Source organism: Lagenorhynchus albirostris, chromosome 18 (genome assembly GCF_949774975.1).
Source record: "Lagenorhynchus albirostris chromosome 18, mLagAlb1.1, whole genome shotgun sequence".
NCBI classification, from domain to species: domain Eukaryota; kingdom Metazoa; phylum Chordata; class Mammalia; order Artiodactyla; family Delphinidae; genus Lagenorhynchus; species Lagenorhynchus albirostris.
In genome coordinates, this window is record NC_083112.1 from 8,518,834 (window position 1) to 8,533,323 (window position 14,490).

The 14,490-nt window shown below is 40.1% G+C and overlaps 1 protein-coding gene across 1 annotated transcript in view; it reads left to right on the forward strand.

The window, feature by feature from the left end:
- FRY (FRY microtubule binding protein) overlaps positions 1 to 14,490 on the forward strand; it is a 251,661-nt gene that overhangs the window by 62,794 nt on the left and 174,377 nt on the right. The window contains exon 3 of the mRNA XM_060129571.1: positions 8,637 to 8,690. Within this exon, the coding sequence (XP_059985554.1) occupies positions 8,637 to 8,690 (54 nt within the window). The remainder of the gene's footprint in view (positions 1 to 8,636; positions 8,691 to 14,490) is intronic.

Consider the following 14,490-nt stretch of genomic DNA (forward strand, 5'->3'; position numbering starts at 1 on the left):
CAGCAAGTTTGCTTCTCTCCTCTTTTCCATTCTCCCCTCCTTCCCTCCCTTCCTTCCTTCCTTCTCCCTTCTCTCTTTACTTTTTAGCCAGCACGATACTGTCTTCCCCAGGTCTAGTTTTTAACCTCTTGACACTGATAAAATCTATGTTGATGTGCAGCTAATCTTGGGAATGTTAAAATGTGAACTTGATTCTCTGTGCCCAAAGCTACCTTTCCAAATGCACAGGGATATATTCATTTAATAAACCCCAATAATAAGTTTCAACTCTGTACAAGGAGTGTAGGGAGACAGACAAGTTACAGCACAGTGGAAATGCTGACAGGAAGAGATGCAAAGTGCCGTGTGACAAGGAACAGATGACTCTGCCTGGGAATAGTGGGGAATGGCTTAATCTTGGAAGTGACATTTAAACTAAGTCTTCAAAGAATATGATTAAGACAGCATATTTGTGTAAGAACCGTTCAGGAGAACTTAGTGTAAAAGTATGTTGTTTTACTGGGACATGGAATTCAAGTAATTGGCTAAGGGACTTGACTTTTGAGTATAGCAACAACTTACCATATTAACTTTGCTTGCTAGACACAGTGAGACTTGCCATAGGCTATTTCCTTCATATGTATGCAAATATGTGAGCATAAAATATCATGTTTATCACCATTCCCACCCAGATAGTAGTGGGGAAAAATGACTTTTAGGCATAGGACGTTCCAGGATGTGGGTGGACAGAGTCACCTTCCATCCCCCACTGTGATAGGATCTCATCTTTTAGGATGAAACGATGGCAGATTCCCAAGGTAAGGACTTCTGAGTAATTGCAGGGGTCTACAGATCCACATGTGTCTCAGCCATTTAGGTTTTTTTTTTTTTTTTTTTTAAGGCCACACCATGCAGCATGTGGGATCTTAGTTCCCTGATCAGGGATCAAACCCATGCCCCCTGCATTGGGAGCACAGAGTCTTAACCACTGGACCTCCAGGGAAGTCCCAGCCATTAGCATTTAACTGAATACATTATAGTTTCCCATGTAGATGCAGCCCCACTTTCCTAATGTATATAAAATAAGTCTTGTTGCTGTTACAGTACAAAACCATTTAAAAGTATCATTGAAAGCATAGTTTTAGCTCTGTCATTATGTATGGTTTTAAACAACAAGGTAGAATTACTATCTTGTATGTTTGGGGTATAAGTCTATGCTTGGTGGTTAAGAATTCCTTGAAAATTTTTGACATTAAAATGGGTCCTTATAACAGAGTGGCGAAGGTTAGACAACATTGTAAATGCACTTCGTGTCGCAGAATTATACACATAAAAATCGTAAAAACGGTAAATCTTGCATCATATGTATTTTGCCACAATGAAAAAGTATATTAAAAAATTCCTTTAACTTGTAGCAAAACACACACATGCCGGGGCTTCCCGGGTGGCGCAGTGGTTGAGAGTCCGCCTGCCGATGCAGGGGACACAGGTTCGTGCCCCGGTCCGGGAAGATCCCACATGCTGCGGAGCGGCTGGGCCCGTGAGCCATGGCCGCTGGGCCTGCGCGTCCAGAGCCTGTGCTCTGCAGCTGGAGAGGCCACAACAGTGAGAGGCCCACGTACCACAAAAAAAAAAAAAAAAAAAAAAACCAACAAAACATACACATGCCAATAAGAGGATCTCATAGTTGAAGAAACTGGACGTCATTAGCCTACAGCTTTGATTAATTTGGCAAATGTTTAACCGTTACCAAGCAGAGCCCTGCCCTGTAACTCTAGGTACTCGGGAAAAATAGAGGGGACTGCATTTCTGCAGCTTGTAGTCTACTGGGGGTGTCAGTCAGCTCATCACCCTTGGTAAGTGCTATAAAAGGAAAAGTATAATATACTTTGAAGAGGCAATGTTTATTAGCCCTTGAGAAGGCAGCATTCTTTTTATTTTAGGTGAATATGCATTTTGAAGCTGTGTATTTTGCAAATGAGACAGAGCAGTTAATTCATATGGTTCCTGGTAAAGCTGTAGATACCCAGACTGAGCCGATCTCTTCAAGAACAGAGACTCTGTGGGGTGGGGTGGGGCTCGCATCCACCTTAGGGTATATGTCACCTTTTCAGTGGAGAGGAATGGAGAACTGAGGCAGGGAGAGGGTCTTTGCAATCAGCAAAATGTAAATGGAATCTTTCTGGGACATCATCATTAGCTAAAGTAAAACACTATTTTTTTTAACGTCTTTATTGGAGTATAATTGCTTTACAGTGGTGTGTTAGTTTCTACTTTATAACAAAGTGAATCAGCTATACATATACATTTATCCCCATATCCCCTCCCTCTTGCGTCTCCCTCTCACCCTCCCTATCCCACCCCTCTAGGTGGTCACAAAGCACCAAATGATCTCCCTGTGCTATGTGGCTGCTTCCCACTAACTATCTGTTTTACGTTAGATAGTGTATATATGTCTATGCCACTCTCTCACTTCGTCCCAGCTTAACCTTTCCCCTCCTCGTGTCCTCAAGTCCATTCTCTATGTCTGCATCTTTATTCCTGTCCTGCCCCTAGGTTCTTCAGAAACTTTTTTTTTCTTTTAGATTCCATATATACGTGTTAGCACATGCTATTTGTTTTTCTCTTTCTGATTTACTTCACTCTGTATGACAATCTCTAGGTCCATCCACCTCACTACAAATAACTCAATTTCGTTTCTTTTTATGGCTGAGTAATATTCCGTTGTACATATGTGCCACATCTTCTTTACCCATTCATCTGTCAGTGGACACTTAGGTTGCTTCCATGTCCTGGCTATTGTAAATAGTGCTGCAGTGAACATTGTGGTACGTGTCTCTTTTTGAATTATGGTTTTCTCAGGGTATATGCCCAGTAGTGGGATTGCTGGGTTGCATGTTAGTTCTATTTTTTAGTTTTTTAAGGAACCTCCATACTGTTCTCCATAGTGGCTGTATCAATTTACATTCCCACCAACAGTGCAAGAGGGTTCCCTTTTCTCCACACTCTCTCCAGCATTTATTGTTTGTAGATTTTTTGATGATGGCCATTCTGACTGCTGTGAGGTGATACCTCATTTGTAGTTTTGACTTGCATTTCTCTAATGATTAGTGATGTTGAGCATCCTTTCATGTGTTTGTTGGCAATCTCTATATCTTCTTTGGATAAATGTCTGTTTAGGTCTTCTGCCCATTTTAGGATTGGGTTGTTTGTTTTTTTGATATTGAGCTGCCTGAGCTGCCTGTATATTTTGGAGATTAATCCTTTGTCAGTTGCTTCATTTGCAAATATTTTCTCCCATTCTGAGGGTTGTCTTTTTGTCTTGTTTATGGTTTCCTTTGCTGTGCAAAAGCTTTGAAGTTTCGTTAGGTCCCATTTGTTTATTTTTGTTTTTATTTCCATTTCTCCAGGAGGTGGGTCAAAAAGGATCTTGCTTTGATTTATATCATAGTGTTCTGCTTACGTTTTCCTCTAAGATTTTTATAGTGTCTGGCCTTACACTTAGGTCTTTAATTGATTTTGAGTTTATTTTTGTGTATGGTGTTAGGGAGGGTTCTAATTTCATTCTTTTACATGTAGCTGTCCAGTTTTCCCAGCACCACTTATTGAAGAGGCTGTCTTTTCTCCATTGTATATGCTTGCCTCCTTTATCAAAGATAAGTTGACCATATGTGCATGAGTCTATCTCTGTGCTTTCTATCCTGATCCATTGATCTATATTTTTGTTTTTGTGCCAGTACCATACTGTCTTGATTACTGTAGCTTTGTAATATAGTCTGAAGTCTGGGAGCCTGAATCCTCCAGCTCCGTTTTTCTTTCTCAAGATTGCTTTAGCTTATCAGGGTCTTTTGTGTTCCCATACAAATTGTGAACTTTTGTGTTGTAGTTCTGTGAAAAATGCCATTGGTAGTTTGATAGGGATTGCACTGAATCTGTAGATTGCTTTAGGTAGTATAGTCATTTTCACAATGTTTATTCTTCCAATCCAAGGACATGGTATATCTCTCCATCTGTTTGTACCATTTTTAATTTCTTTCATGAGTGTCATAGTTTTCTGCATACAAGTCTTTTGTCGTCTTAGGTAGGTTTATTCCTAGGTACTTTATTCTTTTTGTTGCAGTGGTAAATGGGAGTGTTTCCTTAATTTCTCTTTTAGATTTTTCATCATTAGTGTATAGGAATGCAAGAGATTTCTGTGCATTAATTTTGTATCCTGCTACTTTCCAAATTCACTGATTAGCTCTAGTAGTTTTCTGGTATCATCTTTAGGATTCTCTATGTATAGTATCATCTCGTCTACAAACAGTGACAGTTTTACCTCTTCTTTTCTGATTTGGATTCCTTTTATTTCTTTTTCTTCTCTGATTGCTGTGGCTAAAACCTCCAAAACTATGTGGAATAATAGTGGTGAGAGTGGGCAACCTTGTCTTGTTCCTGATCTTAGTGGAAATGGTTTCAGTTTTCACCATTGAGAACGATGTTGGCTGTGGGTTTGTCATATATGGCCTTTATTATGTTGAGGTAAGTTCCCTCTGTGCCCATTTTCTGTAGGGTTTTTTTCATAAATGAGTTGAATTTTGTCAGAAGCTTTTTCTGCGTCTATTGAGATGATCATATAATTTTTCTCCTTCAACTTGTTAATATGGTTTATCACATTGACTGATTTGCCTATACCGAAGAATCCTTGCATTCTTGGGATAAACCCCACTTGATCATGGTGTATGATCCTTTTAGTGTGCTGTTAGATTCTGTTTGCTAGTATTTTGTTGAGGATTTTTGCATCTGTGTTCATCAGTGATATTGGCCTGTAGTTTTCTTTCTTTGTGACATCTTTGTCTGGTTTTGGTGTGGGGGCAATGGTGCCTTCACAGAATGAGTTTGGGAGTGTTCCTCCCTCTGCTGTATTTTGGAAGAGTTTGAGAAGGATAGGTGTTAGCTCTTCTGTCTGTGTTTGATAGAATTCACCTATGAAGCTGTCTGGTCCTGGGTTTTTGTTTGTTGGAAGGTTTTTAATCACAGTTTCAATTTCAGTGCTTGTGATTGATCTGTTTATATTTTCTATTTCTCCCTGGTTCAGTCTTGGAAGGTTGTGCTTTTCTAAGAATTTGTCCATTTCTTCCAGGTTGTCCATTTTATTGGCATATAATTGCTTGTAGTAATCTCTCATGATCCTTTGTATTTCTGCAGTGTCAGTTGTTATGTCTCCTTTAATCATTTCTAATTCTATTGATTTGAGTCTTCTCCCTTTTTTTCTTGATGAGTCTGGCTAATGGTTTATCAGTTTTCTTTATGTTCTCAAAGAACCAGCTTTTAATTTTATTGATCTTTGCTGTCCTTTCCTTCATGTCTTTTTCATATATTTCTGATCTGATCTTTATAATTTCTTTCCTTCTGCTAACGTTGGGGGTTTTTTTGTTCTTCTTTCTCTAATTGCTTTAGGTGTAAGGTTAGGTTGTTTATTTGAGTTGTTTCTTGTTTCTTGAGGTAGGATTGTATTGCTTTAAACTTCCTTCTTAGAACTGCTTTGGCTGTATCCCATAGGTTTTGGGTTGCTGTGTTTCATTGTCATTTGTTTCTAGGTATTTTTTGATTTCCTCTTTGATTTCTTCAGTGATCACTTGGTTACTTAGTAGCATATTGTTTAGCCTCCATGTGTTTGTATTTTTTGCAGATTTTTTCCTATAATTGATATCTAATCTCATAGCACTGTGGTCAGAAAAGATACTTGATATGACTTCAGTTTTCTTAAATTTACCAAGGCTTGATTTGTGACCCATGATATGATCTGTCCTGGAGAATGTTCCCATGAGCACTTGAGAAGAAAGTGTATTCTTTTGTTTTTGGCTGGCATGTCCTGTAAATGTCCTATAAATATCAATTAAGTCCATCTTGTTTAACGTGTCATTTAAAGCTTGTGTTTCCTTATTTATTTTAATTTTGGATGATCTGTCCATTGGTGAAAGTAGGGTGTTAAAGCCCCCTACTATGATTGTGTTACTGTTGATTTCCCCTTTTATGGCTGTTAGCATTTTCCTTATGTATTGAGGTGCTTTTATGTTGGGTGCATAAGTATTTACAGTTGTTATATCTTCTTCTTGGATTGATCCCGTGATCATTATGTAGTGTCCTTCTTTGTCTCTTGTAATAGTCTTTATTTTAAAGCCTATTTTGTCTGATATGAGAATTGCTACTCCAGCTTTCTTTTGGTTTCCATTTGCATGGAATATCTTTTTCCATCCCCTCACTTTCAGTCTGTATGTATCCCTAAATCTGAAGTGGGTCTCTTGTAGACAGCGTATACATGGGTCTAGTTTTTGTATCCATTCAGCCAGTCTGTGTCTTTTGGTTGGGGCATTTAATCCATTTACATTTAAGGTAATTATCAGTATGTATGTTCCTATTACTGTTGTCTTAATTTTGGGGGTTTGTTATTGTAGGTCTTTTCCTTCTGTTGTGTTTCCTTCCTAGAGAAGTTCCTTTAGCATTTGTTGTAAAGCTGGTTTGGTGGTGCTGAATTCTCTTAGCTTTTGGTTGTTTGTAAAGGTTTTAATTTCTCTGTCGAATCTGAATGAGATCCTTGCTGGGTAGAGTAATCTTGGTTGTAGGTTTTTCCCTTTCATCACTTTAAATATGTCCTGCCACTCCGTTCTGGCTTGCAGAGTTTCTGCTGAAACATTGGCTCTTAACCTTATGGGGATTCCCTTGTATGTTATTTGCTGTTTTTCCCTTGCTGCTTTTAATATTTTTTCTTTGAATCTAATTTTTGATAGTTTGATTAATATGTGCCTTGGCGTGTTTCTCCTTGTTTTTTTCCTGTATAGGACTCTCTGCGCTTCCTGGACTGATAGACTATGTCCTTTCCCATATTAGGGAAAATTGCTTGTAGTAGTCTCATATTAGGGAAGTTTTCAACTATAATCTCTTCAAATATTTTCTCAGTCCCTTTCTTTTTCTCTTCTTCTTCTGGCACCCCTATAATTCGAATGTTGGTGCGTTTAATGTTGTCCCAGAAGTCTCTGAGACTGTCCTCAATTCTTTTCATTCTTTTTTCTTTATTCTGCTCTGCAGTAGTTATTTCCACTGTTTTATCTTCCAGGTCCCTTATCTGTTCTTCTGCCTCAGTTATTCTGCTATTGATTCCTTCTAGAGAATTTTTAATTTCATTTATTGTGTTGTTCATCATTGTTTGTTTGCTCTTTAGTTCTTCTAGGTCCTTGTTACACATTTCTTGTATTTTCTCCATTCTATTTCCAAGATTTTGGATCATCTTTACTATCATTACTCTGAATTCTTTTTCAAGTAGACTGCCTATTTCCTCTTCACTTGTTTGGTCTGGTAGGTTTTTCCGTTGCTCCTTCATCTGCTGTGTGTTTCTCTGTCTTCTCATTTTGCTTAACTTACTGCATTTGGGGTCTCCGTTTTGCAGGCTGCAGGTTTGTAGTTCCCGTTGTTTTTGGTGTCTGTCCCCAGTGGCTAAGGTTGGTTCCGTGGGTTGTGTAGGCTTCCTGGTGGAGGGGACTGGTGTCTGCGTTCTGGTGGATGAGGCTGGAACTTGTCTTTGTGGTGGTCAGGATGGCGTCTGCTGGTATGTTTTGGGGTGTCTGTGAACTTACTATGGTTTTAGGCAGCCTCTCTGCTAATGGGTGGGGTTGTGTTCCTGTCTTGCTAATTATTTGGCATGGGGTGTCTGGCACTGTAGCTTGCTGGTCGTTGAGTGGAGCTGGGTCTTAGCGTTGAGATGGAGATCTCTGGGAGAGCTTTCACCGTTTGATGTTACATGGTGCCAGGAGGTCTCTGGTGGACCAATGTCCTGAACTCGGCCTGATATCCAGCCAGATCACCAAGACCCTGTCAGGCACACGGCTCCAAACTCCAGAACTCCACTCTCCAGAGGCCCTCCTCTGGACGTGCTTCCTCTCCCCTTCTGCGCAGGTTGAAAACACTATTTTTTGATGTGTAACTTTTTGCGTGGTTTTTAATCCTAAGTCAAATTTGGGTCAATATTAACTTTCAAAAAAGGAGAAAGGTACAGGTAAGGCTAAATAGTTACAAAATGCCCTCCTGAAGAGTCAGTTAAGGCTTCCTAATGTAAACAAAGAAATAATCGTTAGGAAAATTTATTTCTGTAGACCTTTGTCACTTCCCAGATGATTTTTGCAGAGATTTGGATGTTTTGCAGGCCAAAATATCATGCTTAGAAATCACCGATTACACCTAGTAAGTGTGTAATTGTAGGTTGTCCATCCTTCAGACTAATAATTATACCTTAGTTTGTTTCTAAATCTTAGGACTTGGAATAGTGTATCACTTTCAACTTTTTATTATCTGTCAAGTCCCAAGATAGGTAATGAAATTTCAAACAAATTCCCTAGGTTTTATTATGTGGTTTCCTTTGAAAACACAGGATCACTTATAGCATCAGATTTGAATGTCTTGGTCAAATGTGTGAAGATGAATAGTAAAAATCCTGGTGGTGATGATCAAACACTATACTTTAAGGTTTGAATAGTAAGGAAGAGTTTCTCACATATTTGAAAACTGGCGTCTCTTCATCCCATAAAGGGAGAAATAGATGAGAACAATTTTAATAATAATGACATTTCTTTTGTAATATTTAAAAGCCTCTAGTAATTTTTCTTGCCTCTGTTTCTTTCTAGGAAAAGCCATTGACAAAATCTCTACAACGTGGAGAAGACCCCCAGTTTGATCAAGTATGTAATATATGTTATATACTGCTTTTTATTTGTTTGAAGATGTACAGAGGCAAGGGCTGAATGCGTACTATGGTGTATTGATGAACTTCGTCAAAGAGGATACAGGAGTGTGATCGTAGGAACTGTGTCCTGCAGCTTTGACAGTGACAGCTTGTAGTAGATGTTTAGTAAATGTCTGTTGGTTTGAATTGGAAAGAACTGAAGTGTTGAAATTTAAGATGAGGAGGTCATCAGTCTTTGGTTACCAGAAAAGATAAAGGAATTTCCATTCAGAACCTTATTGAGATTCTTCTGAATAAATGGTATCATATGACGATCAGATCTCTGCCCTAGAGCTTTCTTATATTTTAACCAGCGTTTTGTTGAATGCCAGCTATATGCTTGACACAGCAGTAGGCTCTGGTGATACAAAATCTAGGACCAATTTTAGCAATCCTGTGAGAGAGAGAGACCACCTAAGCAATAATTATAAAACAGCATAGCAACTTAGATTCTAATAAAGTGATACATGAAGAAAACAGTTTAAGACAGAATAAATACAAAGGAGGTCCTTTGAAAATAGATCAGGACTAGTAAAAGGACTTCCAACTCTAAACAGCAGGTAATAAACATAGGCAACTAGAATCTTATCAATCCTGGTTGAGTCACTTCAGGAGGGCTTTAGGTGTGTTTAGAATGATGGATAACAGGACATCAGAGGAGGTCGGAAATGGGTTTGTGGTGTTTCCTAAACGTCTGCATTTAATGACAAAGAGGACAGCGTGTTCTTCTTTATAAACCTCATTTGGTGCCGGTAGCAGAGGCAAAGCCCCACGGGATGCACCATGGCCTGATCTAACACAGTGGGATTTTTGTATTGTCTTATGGAGAACACACAGAGAGTACGCTCTCTGCAGTGCTTTGAAATTGCCTTTAATGTGGAATCAAGAGGAAATGCTTTGGCTGTTAAAGTTCAGACTTGTTCCATCCAGAAATGTGAAGGCCTGACGATAGAGACAGAATCCTCCATTCTCTGTTTTATAAACTGTTGGCTGAGGGAGACCTCACAAGTTTGCTGTCACGGCAGGTCTTGGAAGGCTGGTGCGGCCCTGGCTTTGCGCTCTGTTGCTGGCAGAGCTGGCTGTTCTCTGGAACGCTGGTGGAATGGAGTCTGGGCTTCGTCTCTCTGTGCCATGGAGCTGACTTCTCTCCTCATATTATCCTTAGTTGCTGTTACCTGGTCCCGCTTGGAGGTCAGGGACCTGGGGTGAATGTTTGGGGTTGTTATTTTCGAAATGTGGCAAGTGTGGCTCTTTCCGTTCTCCTTAAGAACCTAAATATTATCTGTCTTCCATAAGTTTTCACTCTATTTTATTTTCTTTGTCTCTTTCCTCCTAGATTATCACTGTCCTTTCCTCAAAAAAATTGTGTTTTCTTTTTCTCCTGCTTCGTGTGCTTCTTTCTTTTTCCTCTGGGAGAATGGTACTTTAGCATTTTAACATTACGTATAATAGTTATCCCAAATAATTTGGCTTCGACACAATGTCTCATTTATTATTCAGCACTCTATTTCTGCATTTCAGCATTGTGGGAAAGAGATCGACTTTGGGGTTTAAATCCCAACTTTGCCACTTAATTAGCTGTAATACTTTTAACCTTGCTGCTCAAAATGTTGAAATGCAGAATCACTGCCCTGCCTTGATATACTGAGTCAGATTCTGCAGCTTAACGAGATCTCCAGGTGACCCCCACCCACATTGATGCTTGAGAACCACTGCTTGTAACACATCTCTGTGTATTAAAGACACTTTAGGGGTGAACCAGTAGTGAGTTGGTCACTGAGGACTTTCAAATAAGGCACATGAAATTATCCTCTGATTGTAAAATCATAAGTTGATGCGTGAACCATGAGAGAAGACAACCTACGAAGTTGGTCTCATTTTAAAGAGATAGCAGGATCCCCAGGCCAGAAGGAAATGTGACTGAAGTTGGTCCCTCTGTGGATTCAGTGAAAAAGAAAGTCAGCCAAGTCACCTTTGAAAGTGCCCGTCCACTGTTTCAACAGCAAATTATAAGAATTGTGGTTCTATTGGCAAGGCCGTGAACGTATCAAGCTCTCTTCGGGTTTTGATAGCAAAGGTCCAAATTCTGTAATTGCCCTTATTCTGATTCCGAGCAGGAGGATGTTATTCTGGGGTCATACAGGTCCGTCTACGGGAGAAGAACACGCTGGTGACACCTCCTTGGAGCTATAGACACCATTGCTCTACTCCCGGGAGCAGTGGTACCCACAGAAGTGACATTTATTTAGTACTTACCATAGGGGAGGCACTATGCTAAGTGCATCCTTTGGACAACGGACAACTGGTCCCTGTTTAGAGAATATTTTTATCAATTTCTCCCTTTTAAATGTCCCTGGCGTGAGTGATAGGCTAAAGAGAGCTGGGCTTCACTTCCAGTGCCTGATCCTGGGTGGCCCTGTTTAATCCTCCACTTGCCAAGCCCAGGATTCATTTTTCTCCTGTTAGAAATAGAAGCAAAAACAAAATAACAAGAATCATGTAATACTTTATAATTAACCAAGCCTCTTCTTAATTCTTTGATATTATCATTTTTATTATTTTGGTCACACTGCGCGGCATGCGGGATCTTAGTTCCCTGAGCAGGGATCGAACCTGTGTCCCCCTGCAGTGGAAGCGCAGAGTCTTAACCACTGGAACACCGGGGAAGTGCCTTACCCAACCCCTTCTCACGTATCGTGTCACCTGACATTACTCAACCCTTCCAACAAGCCCAAGAAGAAGGTCTCATCATCATCTCTATGTTACAACTAATGGAAATGAGTCCTGGAGAGGTTGCCCTATATTATATGACTAAAGCCTGAAGGGACCGAGACTGGAATCCATATGTTCTAACTATAAAGCCTGTGCTTTTTACTCTGTAACGTGCTTATATTTTTAAAAACTAAGTTGGTGAGAATTTAGAGGGGAGTTTTCAACAGGTAATGGACCTAAGATCCCATATCAGTTAAGATTAGGTTTGGCGGCAAATGGCACATAAAATAACAGTGGCTTTAACAAGATAAAAGTTGATTTCTCTCTCACATTGAAGAAGTACAAAGAAAATCAGTCCCGTATCTTTATATTTTTGTTTTCCTGTGTATGGCTTACATTCCCAAGGTCATCTCATGGTCCACTTTGGCTTCTGGAGCTCAGCTGTTACATCTGTGCTCCAGGCAGCAGGAAGGTGAAATGGAAAAAGAATCACAGAAAAAAAAAAACCAGAACATCCTTACAATGCACGCGCTACTTCTGCTTATGTCCAGTTGACTAGATCTTAATCACACAGCCACATATACCTATAAGAAAGATGAGGAAATTTTATTTTGGGCAACCATGTGTCCATCTAAAAATGAGGTATTTTATAACTAAGGAAGAAGAGAAGAGTGGATCTTGGGTATTACCTGGCTCTACTAGATATTATGTAGCCTATTTTTTTGGTCAGAATTCCCAGTAAAGAGTATTATGTACAATTCTCTGCCTCTTTTTTTTCACTGTGGAAATCTCTGAGAATTTGTCAGCTTTCCAGTTTGAATTTTAAAACGTATATTTAGAGGTTAAAGCTTTGTGTTTCCTTAAGTTTTCTGTTGCTTTTCTGTTTAATTAACTGTTGGTTTAATATCTCTTATTTAACCTAATTACAATCTAAACATGTATAGAATAGACTTGGTTAAAAAAAAAAAACCCTCTTGTTTCATAAATGACAAGATGTCCAAACAGGATTAATTTTTTGAAGCTCACTGTTAGTGGGAGAAGAACTGTACCAGTGACTACTTTGTATATTGGAGAGCTAGGAATTTGTACCCTAATTCCCAGAATTTCACTTTTACAAATGTTATGAATGTGAACTTGACCCATTCTTACACGGTACCTACCTTGTGGCAGCCGTGTGCCAAACATTATGCCAGGTTGTGGAAATAAACATGAAGGGAACATAGTGCCAGCCCTGGAGAGGCCCCCAGTCTAGTGTGAGAGACAAAGAAGAAAGATGTAAATCAGATAAATTATAACCTCAGTCTAGTAAGGAAGCTCACAGTGGAAGAAGCAGGCGTGCTGTGAACCCGAGAGCAAGCTTTGCCCTATACTAGGGAGCCAGGGAGGGCTCTCAGTTCCTGCTGGTGAGAAAGTCGTATGGTAATGAGAATTAATAAAGGTGATGAGATTTCCAACAGCATTTTGAAAATGTACACTGCCCCTAATTTATTTTAAATGCCTAAATTAACCCTCAGCACTTAGAAAGCAAAATAAATGAAAAATTGTCCGGGTAATAAAGTTATTTTAGCAAACCTTTATGAGGTGAGTGAGAGCGTGCATGTATGTATGTGTGTGTACATATACAACAAAGCCCTGTGTGGGACAAAGAGATGTAAGAATGTGGTCCCAGGTAGGAAGGGTCAGACTGTGGAAGACCTTGATGCCAGTGGGTGGGGCCGTATCCTCTACCTGCCAGTATCAAAGAGATCAAAGTGCAGCCTTGATGTTAAACCCCGACTGGAGAGATCCTTAAAGTTTGGAGGCATTTTGGGAGTTGGGGCATCAATAAAGATTTGAGGCTAAAATGGAGAAGGTGGAACTAGAAAGAAAGAATGACTATAAGCAACATTATGTAAGAAGAATCAATATTGGTTGAGAGAAGGAGAAACAAAAGGTAACTGCAGTTTTCAGCCATGATTTGGAGCCATTTCCATTCAGTTTAACAAACGTTGAGCACCTGAATCATGCCAAGGTCTGTGCAAGGTGCTGGGGTTACAAAGCGGTAAGCAAGAGTTTCTGCTCTCCAGAAATTCTCAGTCCCAGGAGGAAGACAGATACCTAAACAAATAGTACTGTGATGTAAATATAATAAGAAGGTACAGTTCAAGTGCTGTGGGAACTCAGGTAAGGGAGTAGTTAAGGATGCTAGAAAGGTGGGGCGGGGGGGAGTGTCATAGGAAGCAGTGACATACTAAAGATATCTGCTATCCAGATGGACAAGATGGGCTGGGTCGTGCCAGACAGGTAGAGCCGAGTGGACAAAGGAATTGAAGGAGAGAAGAGCAGAGTTCTGGGGAGTGGCCGGGAGGAAGCTGGGAAGGCCGACTGGAGCCCATTGCTCCCGTGACCATGGGAGCCATGCTGAGGAGTCTGGACTGTTTTCTGTGGATAAGGAGTTTTTCAGAGGACCGCTGTGCTTGGGGAGAGGGGATAAATTAGTTTTACACGTACTGAATTTTCAGTGCGGGTAAAATACCTCAGGAGAAATAACCAGGGCTCATTCATTTATATGATCACCCAACAAACACTGAAAGATTAGGGTAGAGAAAGTGGGTGAGGCATATCACAGGGAAACAAGTTCATTTAGGACCAGAAAGTGGGATCCACAAAAGAAAGCCCAGAAAAGGAGTGCCCAAAAAAGTGAGAGAAGCCTAAGAAGATGCATCTTCCCGGGGCAGGGGTGGCCCAAGACGGCAGCCTGTGCAGGGACCCTCACGGAAGAATGAGAGGTTAGAAGTTAGGAGCGCATGGGAAGCCAGCTTTGAGAAAGCCTTTTGTGCCGTGGCTATTACTCATTGCCATGTAGAATACACTTTCAGATTGCTGGATTAATGTTAAATAGTTTAAGAGACTTACTTTCACAGCCAAGTTATAGTGGCTGGTCATGATTGGCAACATTTAAATGAAAAAGCATTATACCAGGACACAGTCATGGTACCAGTGATGAGCTCCCTATCTGTGATCTGTGCAGAGCACCCTGTGAGTGAAGGGCATGGAGCTCCCTG